This window comes from Cygnus atratus, chromosome 1 (assembly GCF_013377495.2).
Source record: "Cygnus atratus isolate AKBS03 ecotype Queensland, Australia chromosome 1, CAtr_DNAZoo_HiC_assembly, whole genome shotgun sequence".
Taxonomy (NCBI): domain Eukaryota; kingdom Metazoa; phylum Chordata; class Aves; order Anseriformes; family Anatidae; genus Cygnus; species Cygnus atratus.
The window spans coordinates 128,429,092-128,449,429 of record NC_066362.1 but is presented as its reverse complement, the minus strand read 5'-3'; the positions used below and the strand labels follow the sequence as shown (position 1 = coordinate 128,449,429).

At 40.7% G+C, this 20,338-nt stretch overlaps 1 protein-coding gene across 2 annotated transcripts; it reads left to right on the top strand.

Annotated features, from left to right (window-relative positions):
* The first annotated feature begins 4,462 nt into the window (after positions 1-4,462).
* Positions 4,463-18,514, top strand: ZRSR2 (zinc finger CCCH-type, RNA binding motif and serine/arginine rich 2). Of its 2 annotated transcripts, none has more exons than XM_035542024.2 (11): positions 4,463-4,551; positions 6,024-6,103; positions 6,191-6,287; positions 6,572-6,680; positions 7,024-7,110; positions 9,234-9,272; positions 11,093-11,208; positions 14,147-14,360; positions 16,703-16,758; positions 16,944-17,053; positions 17,725-18,514. In XM_035542024.2, exons 1-11 carry the CDS (start codon positions 4,505-4,507, stop codon positions 18,204-18,206), a joined length of 1,437 nt encoding a protein of 478 aa, XP_035397917.1. In that variant the 5' UTR covers positions 4,463-4,504; the 3' UTR covers positions 18,207-18,514. The 2 variants fall into 2 exon arrangements, with proteins under 2 accessions (XP_035397917.1, XP_035397916.1); XM_035542023.2 differs by having other exon boundaries at positions 11,078-11,208.
* Positions 18,515-20,338: the final 1,824 nt, after the last annotated feature.

Genomic DNA, 20,338 nt, shown 5'->3' with positions numbered 1-20,338 from the left:
GGATTCCCTGATCACAGCTGCTGACTTCCAGCCAGGATGGCTGATTTTACTGATTTGTCACGCTGGCAAGCAGCAAGATAGACGATTTTCCTGGTGGTGAGGGGAGGAGGCCAGGAGAAGGAGTGGTGTGATAAATGCCCCAGCTCAGAGCTCACGGAGAGTGACCTGGATGCGTGCCAGATGCACCCAACTGATGCCCCATGCGCTTATTCAGCTGTGCATACACAGACCACTGCACATAAACCACTGATTGCTGCACATCTATAAATCTTTTTCCAAAGCTGGCATGGTTTTCATTTATTTATTTATTTATTTATTTATTTATTTTATTTTTATTAAACAAGGCAGGTGGACACACCTAGACTGGATATTAGCGAGAAACTAACTTCTCTTCAAACCCACCATATTTTTTAACGCTGCCATAAAAAGCACTGTAACTTTTCAGGTTACAAATACCAGCATAATGTAGGAAGACACACATTTTGCCACTTTACATCCCTCTAATAAACCTACTTGTATGGGCTACTTTCTGCCCAGCCTCTTTTCTTCCATTTTGGCCAGATAATGTAGCACTGTTAAAGCACATCTGCCTTTGCTTGCTACTGATTAATCAGGCAGACATCAGTTTGCTTGAACAAACAACAATCTACATGCAAACAGAGCATGCTTTTAATTCAGTATTTTGATGTACTTGATCATTTAATAGTTCCTCTTTTGTATTAACTTTGTTTTTCCAACTATGGCTGAGCTACGGGTGACAGCCATGCAGAATCCCATGTGCAATCTGCAACTTGAAAATAAAACTGAACTAGTGCAAGGAACTAGTTCCCTTCTTGCACTAAGTGAATTTGTCTGCTTCGCTGAAAATAGCAGTATCATTTTTTTCCGTCCTTGTGACCTGCAGAAGTTCATGCATTATCTGTATGTATATACTTAACAGTATACCGTAATTCAGACTTCGAAACAAATGAAGAAAGGACTGAAATTTCTAGAAGGCATATGACTTGGTAAAACAAATAAAACCCTTCCATCCTCTCAATGTGATTAGCAAGGTACTTTTCTGCTTCTTTCAATGCCTTTGAAATGGAAAAATCCCAGGAAAGTAAAATATTGATAGCCATCATATAAGTTAATTAACAGCTATGGCCAAACTTAACCTCAGTTTTCAAATTTGACAAATTAACAGTTTTAAACTCTGTGGAAGTTAATCTTTAGTCTTAAATAGTTGTGTTCAACTCTTATGAGGAAAGAGTCAATGTGCTACTGTCAGCATTAGTCACTCATGGAAATGTACCTAGAGCACTGCAGGCTGGCTGTACACGGTGCTGTGCAGTTCCCTGAGCGCAATGCTGCACATCCCCTGCAGTCTTCGGAAGCTGGTGAGATGAGGATCTACCTGAATGCCAGCAGCATCAAATAGACCAGTGCCAGCTTTTATAGGTCCAGCCTAAGTCTCACTGAATGGGAGTTTTTCTATTAATGTTTTTGGGAACTGTGTGTGGAATGGGGCCCATAATCACAGTCATCATTATAATATTGGAGAAGTAGCTTACATTGTCACAGAGTTTTTATCAGGGCTCACAGAAGTAGACAGTGTCTGAGAAATCATTTACCCCTTGAGACAGCAGTGCAGCCATCAGGCAGCAGGTGTGGGAAAGATGTGCTCTCTAGATTTTGCATATATCACCTTGAAACATGCACTTTGCAGTGAAAAGCACAGATGGTCACCCATCTAGCATTGGGAATGAGCATCAGCAACTTCCAGCGTGGTGGGGAATGACGGTGCTGCTGCTGTCACTTCGCCAACCACTGTACAGTACAAGCCATGGCCCTAAAACTTCCTGAGTGTCTCCTTATAAAAATACATTTTCTCAATCAACCAAATTCACACTGGTGATTTACTGCCACTTCCCACATATTCGCCTAGTTCCATTTTCTTCAGACACGAAAATAAAAGCTGTATACTTCCATAAAATAGGTACTGTTGTTCTACAGAAGTGTATGTCAAAAAATAGTATGTAGACTATTTTAAAATAAACTGCATGACTATTAAGTGTTTGTTTGTTTGTTTGTTTCCTTATTTTCCCATGAGGCTTGGGCATACAACAAAAAAAAAAATGATGAAACCTTTGTATCTGCCTGCACTGGTGGGAAATATGAGGAAAATGGAAGCCAGAGAGATCACGTGGCCAGTAAGCACAAATGTGTGCTAAATGGGATACCTGTACTGTGGTTTAGAGCTGGCCTACTGTATGTATATATTTCTGTGCATATATCTTACAAGGCATGTAGATTTATAATGGAATATGGTATGTAGTTTCAGGTTGTATGAGAAACGTTCTCTGTTCTGCAAAATACAATCAGAGCAGCTCATATCTACCTTCTTGTGATGGGACATGTATATAGCCATACAGTGTATGTATATGTATCTTTGGGAAACATGCAAGAGTGAGTTATGCAAACTTCTTGAAGGTCTCCACAAAAATAAACCATATCTGAAGAGGCCTCTGTTCTCCAAACCCAGTGTAAGGGCTAAGAATTACCTACTGGAAGGCTGCGTTATCTTGGATACTTGCCAAGCTGGAACGGTCATATTTGTTTCTTTCTGACATGAATACTTTCACAGCACTGCGACAATTAAATTACATGGAACTCTGCACCTGTGCTTGAATAGCAGGTGGTTGCTACATACATAATACATAAGAATAAACAAAATGGAGAAAAATGCAATTATTTTATTTCTGTTGCAGAAGCATTTCCAGAATTATGAATGTCTGTTATAGCTGATGTTTTTTTGTGTTGTCTTATAAAGAGATCCTCCTTTTCACTATTCAAATTTATAATCTTAAGACAGTTATTTCCACAAATATATTGGGAAAATGCCATAATGAAATGTACAATACTAATGAAAGAAATGAGTGAATTTCTCAACATTGACTTACAGACAATTTAAAGGAGAGTTGTTATGGTATTTACTCTGTTAAAGGGAGGATAAAAAGTTATAGCTGTAGCTCCTTAACAAAATCAGATTTATGAAACATTTGTGCTTTTTCACAACTTTCATGAATGTGTATGGTTCATCAGTTCTAAAATGCACAATACTGCCATCTTCTGTATCGAATGCAGCAAATTGTGTGTTTTACATGTTTGTTCTGCACAAGCAAACAGTAAAAGTAATAGTGATGTCAACTCCATTTTAAAAGACAATCTATAATCTGAAACATGGTAAAGTACTAGTAGAAAGGTCATCATCTGAATATTCATTGATCAACTGGCAAACATAGCTGCTGACTATAGTAGTCACAATTGCTCTGAATAACTTCACTGAGGTTCAGAATAAATACGACACTCATTATGCTATTGATGAACAGCACAGTCAATTAGTCTGATTTTTACAAAGCCTGCTCTGGTACGCTTCACTGCCAGCAGCTTGGACTATTTATGCAGTTTAACACCTCTAGGATATACAAAGTAAACTCCTGCGTTGGGGTTTATGCCGATAATTTAGGTATTAATCAATAATATACATTATTAATGACTACGTAAAACATGGCCAGATGAAGCCTACATATACTTTACCTTCAAATGCTGCCGTCTCTAATGCTTGTTGCCAAAAACTGATTACTGACAACTTGCAAATTTTGGCCCATCTAATCTGTGCTGGTCTGCACGTTGTAGCTCATATCTTGCCGTGAAATGTGTACATAATCATGAGAGATAGGATTCCTCAGACGGGATGATGAGAACGTATCGGTTTTGTCAGCTAAATTCACAAACATACCTGCTTGGTGTGCCCCAGCTACACAGCTCTGACTTCCCCCAGCTCTTTGAGAAGCCATTAGGCCATAGCAGCCATCTATCAGCCAAGAGATTTTTTAAAAAAAAAGGCTCTAAAAAAAGCATACCTAGCGGTGGGCATTGCCCACATCACCTTTCCAGGCATATTTCACCAAGTAGCTGGTGCAACACAGGCAGTTAACTGGCAAATTACCACAGCTGTGGACTACCTGCACAGCACAACCCACTGTGCATGGAAAGAGCCCAGCCGCGATGCTGGGCACCACATGCAGTGCTTTACTCGGTTGGGTTGGGAAATTGGTGTATTACAGTGAAGGACTTAATTGTGACATGTACCAGTGAGGGACTGAGTGGAGTGCACTTTTTTACTTTTTAAACTTAAGGGAACTGGAATTTGCAGTGCTTCCTAAGGCGTTCCCCCTGAATAACAAACGGTTTTGAAGGGGATGAGCAACGGCTGCACTCTCCATCCCGCTTTTTAGGGCGTGCAGGAATAGTTTCAGCCTTGTTTTGTGAACTTTACAGACGTTATAGTTCTAACAGTGTACTAATATCGGCGGAAGCAGCCGCACGAGGAACACAACCACCTCAGGCTGCCTCCCCCGCCCCCACTCCCTCCCCCGGCCGCCGCCATCCCCGCGGGCGCCGGAAGGGATTTGGCGCCCTTCCGCCGCGGGGTCACGTGACGTCCCGTCGGCCTCGCAAGATGGCGGCGCCCATGTTGCTGCCCGAGTCCCCCCTGGGGAAGCTGAGGTGAGGCCGGGCCGCGCCCCCCCCGCCGCCGCCGCCGCGAAGGGAGGAGGCCCCGGGGGGTGCCCCAGGGGGGCCGCGGCCCGCTCCCGGTCCCGGCCGGGGCTCGGCGGTGCCGCCGTGCGGCGGGCCCGGCGCTGAGGCCGCCTCGCGGCCGGGCCCGGGAGTGGCGCAGCTACGTGCCGCCATGGCCGCCCCGCTACCGGGGCCCTGAGGGTCGGGGGGGGCCGAGGGGGTCGGGGGAGGCTGCCTCCGCCGGCAGGGAGCCCCCGGGCACCGGGGGGGCGCCGGGAGGTGGGGGGGGGTGGCCGGGAGGGGGCTGCGGGGGCTGCTGCGCTGCCCCGGGGTTGAGACCCGCGCTGCAGGAGCTGAGAAAAGCTGGGCGCTGGGCAGGAGGGGTGCTCTGGTCAGTGCCAGGCATCAGCCGAGAGGGTGAGGTGGCTCCCAGGCGGTTGGCGTGACGGGAGGTGACGCCGGGCTTGTGTAGCCAAAGGCTGGCCGTGCAGCGAGGCGTTGGTGTTTGAGGGCAGGCGCTCCGCTTCCTGGAAACCGCCGCGGTGCTATGAGTGGCACGCGCTGTTGTGCGGGCGGCGAGGGTGTAAATAGCCACGAACTTAGAGATGCAGGTGAGTTTGGGGCTCTCTGAGGTGCGCCTCTGGAATCTTGTAAAATTGCACCTTCTGAAGCGGCAGGATTTTGATCTGCAGACAACACTCTGAGTGGCGGGACGGGAAGCGTTGAAGATCATCCCTGCTGTTCTTCTGTTATGAACTGGCCAGAAACAGTGGAGCTAGAAGGAAAACAAAAAGAAGGGTTTGGTATGAAAGGATCATTAGATACTTGGAGGGATTTTAAGCATAATGAAAACAAGATGCTGTTTCCAAACAGACTTGCAGAGCTATCAGACAAGTTTTCAGGCAAAACACGAGTGTGGCCAAGATTCAGTGGTGGAGAAATGGACCTGACAATTATCTGTGGTAACTGTTATGTGTGCTTTTCATATCCATGCATTAAAACTGCTATTTGTGGAGAATATCTAGGTAGAAGTGTAGAGGCTTAAAATTTCATACCACGTAAAAAGAGAGGAAGACTAAAATATTCTGAAAGGGGTATCACAACTTCAGGGCAGGATATGCCCAATTTCTTCTCCCAGATCTTACCTAATGACCAAAGTTCAGGCTCTAGGGGAGATTTCATGAAGTCGGTGATAATGCTAAGCCCTGCAGAGTTCAAGAAGGATGAGACTCTGTGTGTTGGTTCCCAGTGAGGTCGTTACTGCTGGCAACGTGCAGTTCTAACGGCATAGTTGCAGATTTCATTACTGTGCCAGATATTCCTGTGAAATTACTGTTTCATATGAATACTCATTAATTTTGCAGTTGTGAGATTTTATGCTGCTGATGTAATTGAGTGTATGTATGACAGCAAAACTTATTTGTTTGGGTGTAGTAACGTAAATAATTTCTCATCTTCAGCCATCAAAAATACAGAGCTATTCTGAAAAAAGAAAAGCGGAAAAAAAAGCGGCAGGCACTTGCCAAACTGAGAGACTCTGGTAAGTGCGAAGAGTTTCATATTTTGTGTATTTTTGCTGACTGTGACATCTGATTATTTAGATGCATTGTTTTGTGTCTTTTCTCAGAAGCTACAGAAAAAGATGAATCGGTGTCTGAGGAGGAAGAGGAGGAACTGGAAGAAGAGGAAGAAGAAGAAGAGGAAAAAAAGCTCGAGGCAGAAAGGTGAAACAGCTAGAAACTAGTATATGCTTAGCAGATAGGTTTTTAGTCAATTACATTTTGATAATTTGAAAAGTCTCAATATACTTTATAAAATAGAATTCTTAATCTGTGTTTTATGCTACACAGGATTTTTCTAATGCATGAATGACTTTCATGGGATTTTCTATTTTAAAGAGTATTAGATAAACTGGAGTTAATGCTGAACTAATAAATTTGAATTATATGCATATCAATTGCAGGAAGTCAGTAAAATTTGTCTAAGTGGCATCTGGTTTCATTGGTAGACAAAAACTGCATGAGCAGTGGTTGCTGAGAGAAGAAAAGGCCCAAGAAGAGTTCAAGCTTAAGAAAGAAAAAGAAGAGGCTGCAAGAAAACGTCAAGAAGAAGAAGAGGTGATGTATAATCTGAGTGTTATAGGTGGGCCTGGTAATAAGGAAAACTTAAGTCTTTGTTTAATATCTTCTACTGTTCTGTAGTGTGTGCAATTTTGTTGATGTTGGTAAGTCTGAAAGTGTAAGCTCTATAGTTTCTTTCATTCTAGATAGGAAAATTGAAAAGACAAAAATACTCTTTAAATGGATTCTTGTTCAGAGATTTAGTGGCTTATGACTGACTGAGACCTTTATGGTCAAGGAGTTACAATACAGCATGATAGTTTTGAATTTGACTGTAGTGATTATAAAGTATTTATTTGTTTCCTTAAATAACTTTTTAAAATATTTTTTTATCATAAAGAGAAAGATCAAAGAAGAATGGGAAGAGCAGCAAAGAAAAGAGAGAGAAGTCGCGCAGCAGAAGCAACAGGAGAAGAGAGAAAGAGAGGTGATTCCTGGCAGTGGGAGGATAAACGTGTTACATATCCTCTCGCATTATTTGATGCACGAGTCTATGCATGTTGAAGGCGGATTTTATTCTAATTGCAAGTGTATAAATGTCTCAGTTACTTTCTCAGTTCTAAGTTGCTGAAATTATTCTTCATTGTTAAAGAGGAGCTAGCAACTCTGTTTACCTGGGAGAATAACTAATTCTAAATCATCAGGTTGTTTGTAATATGTACTCTTTTACATCAGTTAAACATGAAGGCACACTGTGAATGCAGGTTCTGGTATGTGCGCTTCTTTACATCTTTATGTTAAAGGTGATCCTTATTTAATGTCCCAGTTAAACGTGATCAGTATTGAAGAAAATTCCCAGGGAGGACATGGAATTACATTGCTGCTGTTCCTTAACAGAGTTCTTAATCAAAAGATACATTACAGCTCTTCTTTACCTGACTCATCCAACAGGACGTATCTTTTTTTCAGAGTTCCCTGAGTGGAGGAAAAAAGTTATACTGAAAATAATCATTTATAACACTTCATTTATAACACTAAGTGTACATTCTTCTTAAGTTTTAGGAGTCGAATAAACTGGATGTAAGATGCCCTGTATGGAAATCCAACGGGAGGACTGGCCTATCACCAGTAAAGGGTGATTGCAGCTTCCCAGGATCTGTGACACATCAGCTTCTCCACATTAGCAAAAGACTCTAGTTTAGCACAACTCCTGGGAGGTGCCTTGATACTGTGTGTCTGGTAGCCGCACTAGGAGAGGAGACATGAGCACGTGGTGTTGTCTCCTGCACTTAATCGTTGCACTTAATGTCACGAGTTACATAACACTTCCATGACGAATGAAAAAAACACAGCAGTTGTGTTTCCTGCCAGTCTTCCTCTTCTGCTATGTATCCATTCCTTTCTTTGCAGAGTAGGGAGAGAAAATGTTGGTCTCATCCCCTGTGGGAGGTTGAGGTAGAGTTCCCAGAACTATACCATGGTAACAGCAGGATTTTGTTCCTTCCCTTTCTTTGTGTCTGGGTTTGCCCAAGCTTCCAGCGGACTAATTTTGTCTCCTGAACTAGATGGAAGCTGTTTTCTGGGTTTTGTTCTGTTGTTTGTTTTTCTGGATTACTAATTTACTGGTCTAGTGAGCTAAATTGGCTCATAGAGGGCATTGACATGCGCTCAGAGGGATACTGCGAGTGCTCAGCTGGGAGTGGAGCCACCCATTTCAGCAACAGAAAGTTAGTAAATTGATTAGACCTGTCTCTTCAAACTGCAGTTTATTCAAATTCTGACTCACTGATTGAAAGAAAAGGTTTATTGTTTTCCCCCTTAAGTTGGGAAAATAGTTATTCTGGGTTTGTGTCTTTTTCTTCCTCACATTGAATTGTATTTTCTTTTAACTTGCTCCTCCTCTTTTTAGATCTAATTCATTCTCTTCCAAATCAGAACAATAATAATGTATTTTCTTGCATTGGCTACCTTTAAATGTCTTTATTCTTGAAATTTCCTAGAATAATTTGTGAGAGCTAATTTCCAGCTAGTCTTGGAGTGTGTCTATTGCTTTGCTCATCCCACTTAGAGGAGGGAAGGGAAAGAATATCCTCATTGTTTTGCTCTGTTTGAAAGACTAGATACAGCAAGGCTTGCCAGGTTTCTGATATTAAGATTTCTTAGCAGTTATAAACTTGGGTTTAACAGAGGCTTACTAAGCAATGTGTTTTTCTGTGGTACGTAGGATGTTCCAAGTCAAAAAGTTTAGCACAACTAAATGATTACAAATTTAACTGTGACTAGATTGAGTACTAGATCAAGAGATGCATTTAAGTATTCAGTAGTTCAATGATTATCTTTTTGAAACTATGAAATTTTTGAGTTTAGAATGTCTAGCATTTAGGTTAGAAAATTGTCCACATGAAAGTCTAGTCTGATGTATCCTTTAACAGCTTTGTATCATGTGAAATGCTACAAAGCAAAGTAAAACGTCTGTTTTTAAAGCAAACCCCATGAAACTTCCATTATGCATAATCATTGAGTATTGTAAATTAGGTTCTTAACTAAAGAAACCAGATGTTTTGTGTGTCCTTGGGATTTTCACTAGTCCTGTGTTTGCACCATTTATAGGCAGCTGTGCAGAAGATGCTGGACCAAGCTGAAAGCCAGGTACGCTCAGCGTCTTTTTGAAAAAAGAACTGAAAAATAATTTAATTGCCATCCGGTGTTTGCCTTGTAGCGTGTTGTCCGTCTGCTCTCAAGAACCTAATGGCCTGAATAAATTTAATATGTAGTGGTTTGCGTGAGCAGTAAACAATTATTTACTGGGTGGAACATAATTAAGTGTGTTTCTGGCTGGTTGATGGCAGTGCATTTGTGCATGCTCGTTCCTGTTCAGGAGGTCTGAGTCAAAAATGAATCTGAAAATACTGCTGTGTGCTGTATTTAAAACAAAACAACAAAACGCCCGACCCACGAACCTAGGAACAGTGGATTTTTGAATTAGAATTCTAAATAAATCTGTCAGTCCTTCTGGGTAGCAAGACAAAGTTTTTTAAGCAGATGGGGGATTCTAAATAAGACATTCAGCAGCATAGGAGAGCACAGATCCTTAAGGAGAGAAAACAGCGTGGGGGAAGCTAACTGCTGGAGCGCCTTGAAGAACGTGGTTCTCAAGCTGTGTATAGTAAGGAAAACTGCAGTCTTCCTTTGATACTTAGAGAAGATGAATTCAGTTTTTCCCGTTTCCTTAGAGAACAACCTGATACGGTTAAATTTGTGAATACTCGTACTCTGCATAAGTTGGAAAATTAAATTTTAACCTAGTTACCTGTTGAGGGTTGATTGCTATTGGCTACATTCGGTTCTGAATTGCATTTAAAGAGTTTTCTTAGGCAGGGAATCTAAACCTTTATTTTGCAATATGGGTAGAAAAATGCTCAGAGCTATTACCCGACTGGTGCTGAAGATGTATTAGCAGCCACTTCTGCAAGGGCAGAGACAGAAATACTGCATGTTGGTCTTCATGTGGTATCAGTTCAGGGTTCAGTTACTTCGGCAGCATGAACAGTGATAATGCTGTTTTGTTGAGGGGAAATTATGGCTGAGAGTCATGAGCAGAACTGGTGGCAGAATCAAATGCTGCTCATAAATAAACAGTTTTCAATTAATTTAAAAGGAGAACTTAGGCTAGTTAGCTTTACAGATCTTTTGGCTAATGAAAATTACCTTCTTAAAACCTGTTTTGTTCATGGTCAACCAATGCTTGCAACTTGATAATCCCGATTTGAATTTTAGAAATCTTAATGTGATGGCCTGAGTTGAGCAGTATGGATGTTTTTCATTCCACTGCTAACTGTGAATTTAATTGCTTTTTAATTATGGCCTTTGGCAGGTTACTTTTATTTAGCCTTTCCTAACAGCATAAAAAGTGATAATATTACTGAGCTTTAAGCTTTTGCAAGGACAGATAAGTAAATAGTCCTAGGCTTTTACCTGCCACGTGTAAAAAGTGCTGCTCAGTGTGTGCTGGCATGAAGGAGCTAACTGGTTTAGCTGAATGAAAATAAACTGTCCCAACATTTGTAATTCTTGTGGATGACAAATGAAATTGTTGTTTCAGGAGCAAATATCACAGCTCTTTTTTTTTTTTTTTTTTTCTTCAGCAAAAGAAAAGACACGGTTTGGTTATATTTTATTGTTAATATGTAATTACAAATATAGACTTGCTCGTAAAACTGCACAATTATCAAGAAAAGGGGCTTCCATCACCAAAGACCCAAGGCACTGGGTAGCTTTGGGTTTGTTTGGTTGGTTTTTGTTTAAAAAAATAAAAGCTTAAATAGGTTCAAGCTTGCATTTGTACTAATGCAGTGCTCATAATTGCCTGTGAATTTAATTGGCAGCTTCATTTTGATACTAAATCTTTCTTCTTTTTTTTTTTTTTATTTTTTTAACTTATATGTATTTTAAAGTTTTTTTTTCCACAGCTGGAGAATGGTGTGTCCTGGCATAACCCAGAGCCCCCAGAGAACATAGGAACAGAGAAGGACAGAGCAAATTGCCCGTTCTATATCAAAACAGGTTCCTGCCGATTCGGAGACAGGTAATCAGTTGAATATTTACCAGCAGGAATGTTTTGGAGAGGTGAGAGGCAAGCAACTTCATTAGCTTATGTGCAAACTGAAGAAATCTTGCTTCATAAATCACTTCTATTTATTTGGATGGGGTTCTGTTATTCATGGTGGAACTAGACATTGAGAACAAAACTGTTGACTGCCTGGAACTGAAGCGTTTATTGTTAAGGCATATTATTGATGGTACATTCTGGTTCCACTGGCCAGACTGCCTTTACCTTAGATCTGGCAGATGCACAGATCCATTCAGACAGAGTACATTTGATTTCTGCTATTAGCACAGGCCTGACATGTCAGATGTTGATTTTTATCTTGATTAGTTTGCATACGCTGCATCTTTTAATAAATAAATAAATAGGAGGATGTCAACTAAAGCAAAACTGTGGTACATCTGCACAGTTGGGAAAGATGTTGTAGTAGCTTCCAGAATTCTCCTGTTTGTATACTGTTAAATGTGTGATACACTCATTCTTGGTTCTTGTATACTGCTGTGGGTGCCCTGTCTGGGAAAGGAACTACAGTAAAAGGTGAGAACAGAGGAAGGACGACAAGGTGATGAGAGATGAGGAGCAACTTCTGTAGGAGGACTGGCTAATGCATCTAGGCTCTTCACTTTCAAAGAGTTGAGGGAAGAGGGCTGTGGTAGGTGAACACTGAAGTCATGAGCAGGACGGGAAGGATTATTTGCTTTTAGTATGAAACAGCTTAATTAGGTGTCCCCAAGCATTTACCAGCTTAAAACAACAAAAAACCATCTTCCTCATAGGAAACAGATTGTGAAATTTGTTGCCAGAGGACGCAGAGGAAGTCAAGAGCGTAAATGGGTCCGGGAGTACAGGTCCATCAGTGATCATTGAAATTGGTGTCCCAAATGAAGGGTCTGGCTAGAAAATCCCTTCCTTTCTGTGCGTGTTAAGGAGGAACGATAGATCAGCAGGGAAAAACTCTGATACTTATTACATGAATGTTCAGCATAAACGAGTAAGGCCATTTAACTAACTTGTATCACTGAAATGTGTCTGATCCATGTCCTGTAGTTCTCTTTCTCCTAAAAGTAATTTGTTTTAGAGTGATGCATATTGTGGACAATTATGTGATTACTGAACTCTACAGAAATTTCAATCCCATGTATCTTTTTCTATTCTGAAATATGTGTTGAATGCCTAAATAAAACTTTGGGCAGCTATTTCACCGCAAATAGCATTATTGCTGTTGAAATTTTAATGCTCAGTTCTTTGTAATCTTTGCAGTCTAATTTTTGTTTTGGAGGTGCTTAATGGAGGTAACCTCCTTGGGTTAACTATGAATTGGCTATAAATCAGTTTTGCTGCAAACTATGCATAAGCTTTGTAACCAAGTACTGAGAAACATTGTATGCTGCCCTTCTCTCGCCTATAGTTGTTTCCTCTCCTTCCTTCTTTGTCTTCACATAACATACTGCCTTCATATTCTGGTCATTTCATCCTCTGCTGCTAGCCATAAGTAGAAGGACCGAGATACAGGCAGGATAAGGAGCGAACAAATAGGGTAGAAGCTGAAATGGGCCACAGTGGTGAAAACTTGAGAATTGATATTATTAATAAAATAATGACTGACTTGTCAAAGCTCACTATGTCTTGAAGACAAAACTTTTTCAGTCGATCTTAGACTCATATCATAGAATCGTCAAGGTTGGAAAAGACCTCCAAAATCATCTGGTCCATCCCTTACCACCAAATAATCACAGTAATTTAAATACTAATTATTTTCTAGCAATACTAAATTTTGGGTCATTTGTTTTCCTTGGGGTTGCTTTTGTTCTGTCATGTGCTATCTTTGTACAGGCAATACTGGTTGGGTATAATATTTCGTGTTCCATAATACAAACACCAGTGAAATGAGGTCGCTTTTCAAATCAAAAAAGATCAAATTCATTGTCTTATTTGTTTGTGTTTTTTTTTGTTTGTTCGTTTGGTTGGTTTCTAAGTTGTAAATCAGAACGTGTGAGTCAATTTCTAGCTGGCAAGATGCAGAAGGAAACTTTCTGTCTTAAGTCTAGGTTGTAATTGCTGGTTTTAGACCCGACCTCCCCCAGTTTGTCTGTGCTTTGCCATTGCTAGATAAGAGAGCAGATTAGTCTGACTGTTGCTCTGATCATGTCATGAAAAGCAGAAATGTGTTGGAGAGCGTATGACCCAGTTACTCTGTGAAGTGTTTGAAACAGATCATAAAGCACAGTGAAATAAACATGGGGGCTAGCATCCGTGCTCTTACCAAATCTAAAGGTTTGTGGGGGAGAACTGTATTTCGTGAGGGAGGTAGCCTGAAGATGATAGGCAGTGTGGGAGAGCTTAATAGTTTTATGGCTGCCCAGAAGGTGCAGATTAAGCTATGACTTGTTTATAATAAGCATTTTTTTAAATGGAAGAAAAACAATAAGGTATTCTTCCAACTACAGGACCAGACGTGCTTTCTTTTCCTCAGCCCCCTCCCACCTCACAAACCCCCTCTTCCCTGTGTGCTGAGAACATTACCAGTAAAAGTTCTTCAGTTTGCAAAAAGAAGAGCAGGGACTTTTTTTTTTTTAATATTGTAAAGACTTGTCAGTATTTCTGTAAAGCCATTGAGAAATGGGGAATGCATTTAAGCCTTGCAACTTCGGCTTTTAATACGTTATGGGTATCTATATCTTCTGCAGACTTTTTTTTTAAATGTAAGAATATATTTGTGATTGACAGAAAGCATTAAGATTATTCGCAAACTCACTTCCAAACTTCACTGTTTTAATAACAGTGTAACTTGGTTTTCCAGTAGTGGGTTTTCTTTTGTAGGAGCTTTCTCAAAATGGCAGCTGTTTGAAGCTTCAACAGGTCCATCTTCTGCCGAAAGCACAGATCCTCTTTGTTCTTCTTCTCTGTAACTATCCAGGTGTTCTCGCAAGCATAACTACCCAACGTCTAGTAAGACACTGCTTGTCCGAGGGATGTTCATTACTTTTGGCATGGAGCAGTGCCGGCGGGATGACTACGACACCGATGCGAGCCTCGAGTACAGTGATGAGGAAACCTACCAGCAGTTCCTGGAGTTCTACGAGGACGTGCTCCCTGAGTTTCAGAATGTGGGGAAGGTTGTTCAATTCAAGGTATGCATAGGAGTGTAATAGCTTGTCTTTTTTTTTTTTCAATTTTTAACATATACCACATCAGCTGTGTTTTACTAGCCTTTGGAGAATTCTGTGCAGCATGCTCTAGCTAAATCCCATATACTTGAGAGAACTGTCTGGTGTCTGCTGCAAACTGTGCATCTCTCACGGCACCTGTAAACTTCCCAACTGCTGCTACAGAGCATTCTGGGTGAATCTTCTCTGCTAGTCTCCTGAACTGTCATAAAAGCTTGTGCTTTTATATTGCCAGGTGTTCATACAGAACAACAGTCCGCTTAACCTCACAGTCCCTTCTCAGCCTGTGATAAGCCCCAGAGGGCCCATGAATTAAAACTGCTAGGCAATATTAAAGATATCTGGGCTAGTGCATTTGTGCCACTTCAAGCTGCACCAAAGGAATGATCCTGTGGAGATACAAAAAGTACTTGGAGTATACACCCAAATAATGTCATTTTAGAACTGGTTAGATAAAATAAACTCAAGTGGCAATGAACTGAAAAGGTAGCAGATATTTCAGTAGCAGGAAATAATTTGAAATGGCTGTATAACAAAGAAGTATGTTGTGTAAATGGTGTTGAGATTTGTCATCCAGCCTTAGTTTCTGCATCCGGTTTCCTGATTTTTTTTCCTATTTATATTATGATTTCTCAGGGGGACAAATGAGGGTCCTGTAGATGAATGCTGCATTTTGACAGTCCCTTGTTGTCATAAAACATGTAGCTTGGATGGTGAAAGCTCCTTGTAACAAAACCTATTGCAGCATCCCTTTCTGCTTGCCATTCCTAAGTGTTTTTCTGTAGTCACCAGGAGGCATGCTGTGCCTTTTCTCCTTTTGTTTCTCTGTACTGACAGCTGCCTTAGAACAGAAATTAGCATTTCAAGCAAGAGGAAAGTTGTTTAAAAAAAAAAAAAAAGTGAATTTTCAGTAGCTGTATAACGAGGTTGTAAGAAAGAAACCTTTACTTGTTTGGATGAGTATCCCACCTTATTTTGACTCAAGGGATATTAGCCAGCAATACTCCATCATAGAAGATGGGATGTAGATTCCCACTGGAGCGTGGGTTGAAACGCTGTCTTATCATCAAACTCGGATCCTTAAGGTAGTATCTTTGTTGTGTTGCTAAAGTTGCACATACTTGGATCCCCGTGGCTAGTAATGGGGTAAGAGCTTCTAGTGTGGGGTTTTGTAGCTTCTCAAGTAATTGTGCAACTGTAATTTGATTTTCAAAGGCATTTTCATGTTATTAGAGATGCTTTGGAATTATGTGTTGGCAGCTGGAATCTCAACCGTGGTTGAGTCTCTCCTACCATTTATAATCATATTATACTCATCCCTGTTTCAATTGACTTCCATTTCCAACGTGGCACGGGGTTTTATTCTTACTGTTCTTTCTGGGAAGCTACTCCTGAATCTGGCAGATTCTGACAAAATGCCCTTCTTTTCTTTTCCCACCCGAACATGTTGAAGGTGAGGTCATTCTCACTTGTTCTTACATTGTCGTTGCTATTTATCTCAAATACTGTGACTGTTTACTCTGTAATATTTAATTACATAACTGCTCCTTGTTGCCTCTGAAGCCCTTGCCTAATCCAGAGGTCTATTCTCTTGAGGGTCAGGCAGGGTCCAGCGATGAAAGAAGCTGCTTGCCTCATTTGGTGCCGATACTGGAAGAGGCCTGGGGGCAGAAGAGGCTGGGCTCACAGTTCTGCTCTGGAGAACTAACTAGGTCCTAACCGGCTTGCGCCTGCCCGACTCAGCATCCCTAGTAACCAGTAACAAGGTTTTTGGACGTTAAATTGTGTATTTTTGTGAGGTCCAGATAGACTTTGAATGCTAAATTATTGTGAAAAATGGTGTATCGGAACTGTCCAGTGAAAGCTAGTGACTTCAGCTTTTCTAACTTATCTGACAGGGCTGCTGTGAAGGTAAATTGTTCTAAAGATTATTTTTCCATAATGAATCCCACATTTCCTCATGGGGATACTACCGAATGTTTTCAGAGCGGGACTTGGCAGTCACGTAGTAGGGTTGGCCCAGACTTAAGTGCAAGACAATGGAGTACAAGCTGCCTTTTGGACTAACTGAAGCAGAGGACCTAGTGTTAATCAAAGCAAAATGCTGGAAACGTACAAACGTAAACCAGAAGGTCTTTTTGTTGTCTGAACATCGTATTTGACTAAAACTATGTTTAGAAGAAAATAATATACAAGTTCATATTGATGTGCTGTCATAAATCAGAATGGCTGCCACCTTCACGTGCGTGACTTGCTGTACAGCATCAGCCTTCAGGTGTCCTAACTTAATGTTTCGATCTCCATAGGTCAGTTGCAACTATGAGCCTCACCTGCGAGGAAATGTGTATGTCCAGTACCAGTCGTAAGTATTCACAATCTTACCAAGTTTTAGAACTAAACTCCAAAGCCTAGTAATCAAAACTGTTTGTATAATCCAAATATTTGTTCCCATACTGCAATGGGAGCCTGAAATTGGTAACTAACATCCTAAATGCTTGTACAGTGATAATGTTACATGTTTGTTTTGTTTCTTTCTTCTTTTTAAAGGGAGAAGGACTGCCAGGCAGCTCTTGCTCTATTCAGTGGCCGATGGTATGCAGGCCGGCAGCTTCATTGTGAATTTTGTCCTGTGACAAGATGGAAGACTGCCATTTGTGGTGAGTTATATAAACGCTTGTAAAAGAGAATGTGTGTTAATGAAAGAGTTAATGTAGAAGTGAAAAAGATGGAGTTAATCTGTCACTTTAATTCAGCCAGTGCTTCAGATCGAGTTCATTTCTATTTGGAAGACAAATATGCTTACTTGTTTGTGTAGCTCTAGGAAGGAAAGGGAATATTTGTCCTGTGTCACTTAAGTGTTTGAGTCATCCTAGTGGATTTGCTTGGACTGGAAGAGAAAACGTAGATCCCAGCTTTGGAAATAATAACAACACTAAAGCGGAAGTGCAGAAAATACAAATTTATCTCTTTCAAAAGCAACAATAGTTTCTCAACCATCAACAGTTCTTAGCAGTAACTTACATTTGACTTCTCGATATTTACATTCTTAGAAAGTTTAGAGTACTAAAATTATTTATGAAAATAGTTTTAAGCTAAAGCTGTAATAGCCGTCTTAAATACATGTTAGAAGGTTAATTCCAAGAAAAGTACATATCGTAAAAATAATCTTGGATGAATTAAATTGGTAGGTGTTCAGATACTTGTTTTTCTGTTGGAGGAGGCAAAATTAAGTTCAGAAAGTTTCTTTTCCAGTAGGTCCATAATGAAAGTTTAACAGGTCTGGTTCATTTAAAAAAAAAAAAAAAAAGCAAACCCTAATCTGTTGCAGGCTTATTTGAAAGGCAGAAGTGTCCAAGAGGGAAACACTGCAACTTTCTTCATGTATTCAAAAATCCGAACAATGAGTTCTGGGAGGCCAATAGAGACATACGTATTTCTCCTGAACGGACTAATCAGTTGTCTAAAAACTCTGAGAGGAGAAACAGATCAAGCCATCGTGATGACTATTACAGCCGGTCAAGGCGAAGGGGCAGCCCAAGCTCAGATCATTCTTACCGCAGAAACGGAGAATCTGAGAGAAAAAAGAATCGCCGCAAAAACAAGAGGAGGCGCCGGTCTGGCAGGTCAAGGAGTCGAGAAAGGAGGAGGTCTCGCAGCAGAGGGAGGAAGAGGAGAGGACGCAGCCGCAGCAGAAGTTACAGTCGAACACGTAGTCGGAGCAGAAGTCGGAGCTCTTCTCGATCCAGGAGCAGGGGTAAAAAGAGATCAAGCAGCAGAGGAAAAAATAGTGAAACTCCCAAAACAAAGTGAGAGTTAATCTTAGAAGTTGCTAATTGATCAAATGTTGATCAAATGTAGAGCTGACAAAAATCTTTCCAGTAGGGCACCAGATACGTTTGAGTTTCAAATAAAGTGTTCTTGCACATTAAAATGTTTCTTCCTAATAAAGGAACCTAGTTTACTGTGTGCTAAGCTTCAGAAAATTAAAAGTTTAAGTCCTATATAAGGTGTAAATGTCAAGTACTCTAGCTACTCTGTCCCTCTGAACTACTGCAACATCTGGATGCATACTGAATACAAAATAGGAAAAGAAGTAAAGCTTTTTTGGTATATGCTTATTTCCGTGTAATGTGTGTGTTAAATGTTTACTGTCCCTGTAAGGAGTTAGTACAGAACAGCTAGTGTGCTGTGAATTCACACAACAGCACACTGCCAGTTGAAGTCTGTGTAAAAGACAGCCATTTATGTTTACCGTATGTTTATGGGATATCTCGTTCTAGACAAAGTACTATAATCGTGTTATGCATCGGAGAAAAGGGATCTGAAAGGCTTCACTGTTTGCTTGTACAATACTTGCCCAGTAGGAGCTTTGTGGTCATAAGTGTTGGATTTTTCTCTCTCCTGTGACTGAGCTGCTGAGCTAATTGCCTGTAGGGATTGCAGTAGACTAAAACCAAGTAGGAATTACACAGGAAAACAATCAATTTATTCAGTACCTTAATCGCCAAGTAAGTGTGGAGACCAATCACTTGTAATCCCTGGATTGAAGGCAGAAAATACTTTGCATACTTCTTGGTTGCATACCGTTTGCAGTTCAAAACAACCTGCCTAACCTATTATGGAGCGGGTGGAAAAGTGTAAATCTGGTAACTAAAGATGGGAGTGTAGCTGTAAAGGCTCGAGATGTTGCAGAGTGGCTAAAGAAACTCAGTATTATTTTATACCTGAAGTAATATTTCGTTTTTTTTTGTGAGAGGAGGACTTGATATCAAGCCTTTTTTTAGGCTTATATTACAGTTTAAGGCACCCTACTGCCTAGCTTCCCTACGGTCAAGGTGGAGAGGGGTACTTAAAAATGAGGTTATCGGGACGAAGCTTTTTAGAAATGACAGCTGTGTTAGCAGAGTACCTGCAATTAGCAAAGTTCTTATAGCTATTTCTTCAGTTTTAAATGAAAGATTTGTGCTGTTAAGTGGACTGTACTTCACACTGTTTAACTTTACGTTTTTAACTTGGGCACTTCGATGTCTGTTTACGCTTGGAGAGAGCAGTTTGTGGCCCTGAAGCTGCGGGTGCCCCAGGTGTCTGCTGTCTGCAGAGATAGTTCTCTCTCTCTTCAGCCTCTCCAAAGAACTTGGGACTCCTGCCTTTGAGTACAGTTCAGACCACTTGCTAAGTTAGAAGCCTCTGAAGTAGGCATGAAATGCTCCCAAATAGGTGTTTGTTATGACTCAACAACATAGCATCAAGTTCTTTAGAAAATCTGCACATCCAAACTCCAGTGTAGCGTTCCTCATAGCAAAAGCATTTTTTTTTTCCCCCGGGATAGTTAAGAGTGAATGACCATTGCTTCTGGATATAATATATATATATATTTTTGCTTTTCTAAATGCATACTGCACCTAGCATGCTGATTATACATTTTCCTTCTTTCATGTGTAACTGTTGTCCAATTTGGAGTAATGCAACAGAAGTGCTATATATTGTTGTTCAGTTCAAACCCGACTTTCACTATATATTGTTATAACTGTAGGCAGAACTGTAGCTTAGTTAATTTGATTAAATGTTTTAGTTATTAACAGACGTAGGGACTGTAATAGCATAACTTTTGAAATAATAACTTCATTTGAAAGGCAAATTTCGCTGGATAGACAGCACCCTTTTAAATTGTATTTGAGAAATTTGTGACAACTGCTTTCTCATAATGTATCTTTCCTGACTAGATCTTACAGGCACATTTTCCCCAGGGTTTCCATTTTCTTCATAGATGCTCACTTGTCTAGTTGGGGCACTTGTGCAGAACGCGGCAAACCGGTACAGTTGAACTGGCCTTCCCCACTTGCTGGGCTGCATCACCAGCAGGCCAGTAAGATCACTTCACTGGTGCTGCCTCGCGTCCCACAGCCCGCGTTCTGGTGAACTAGCCTGCTGGTTAAGGTTCT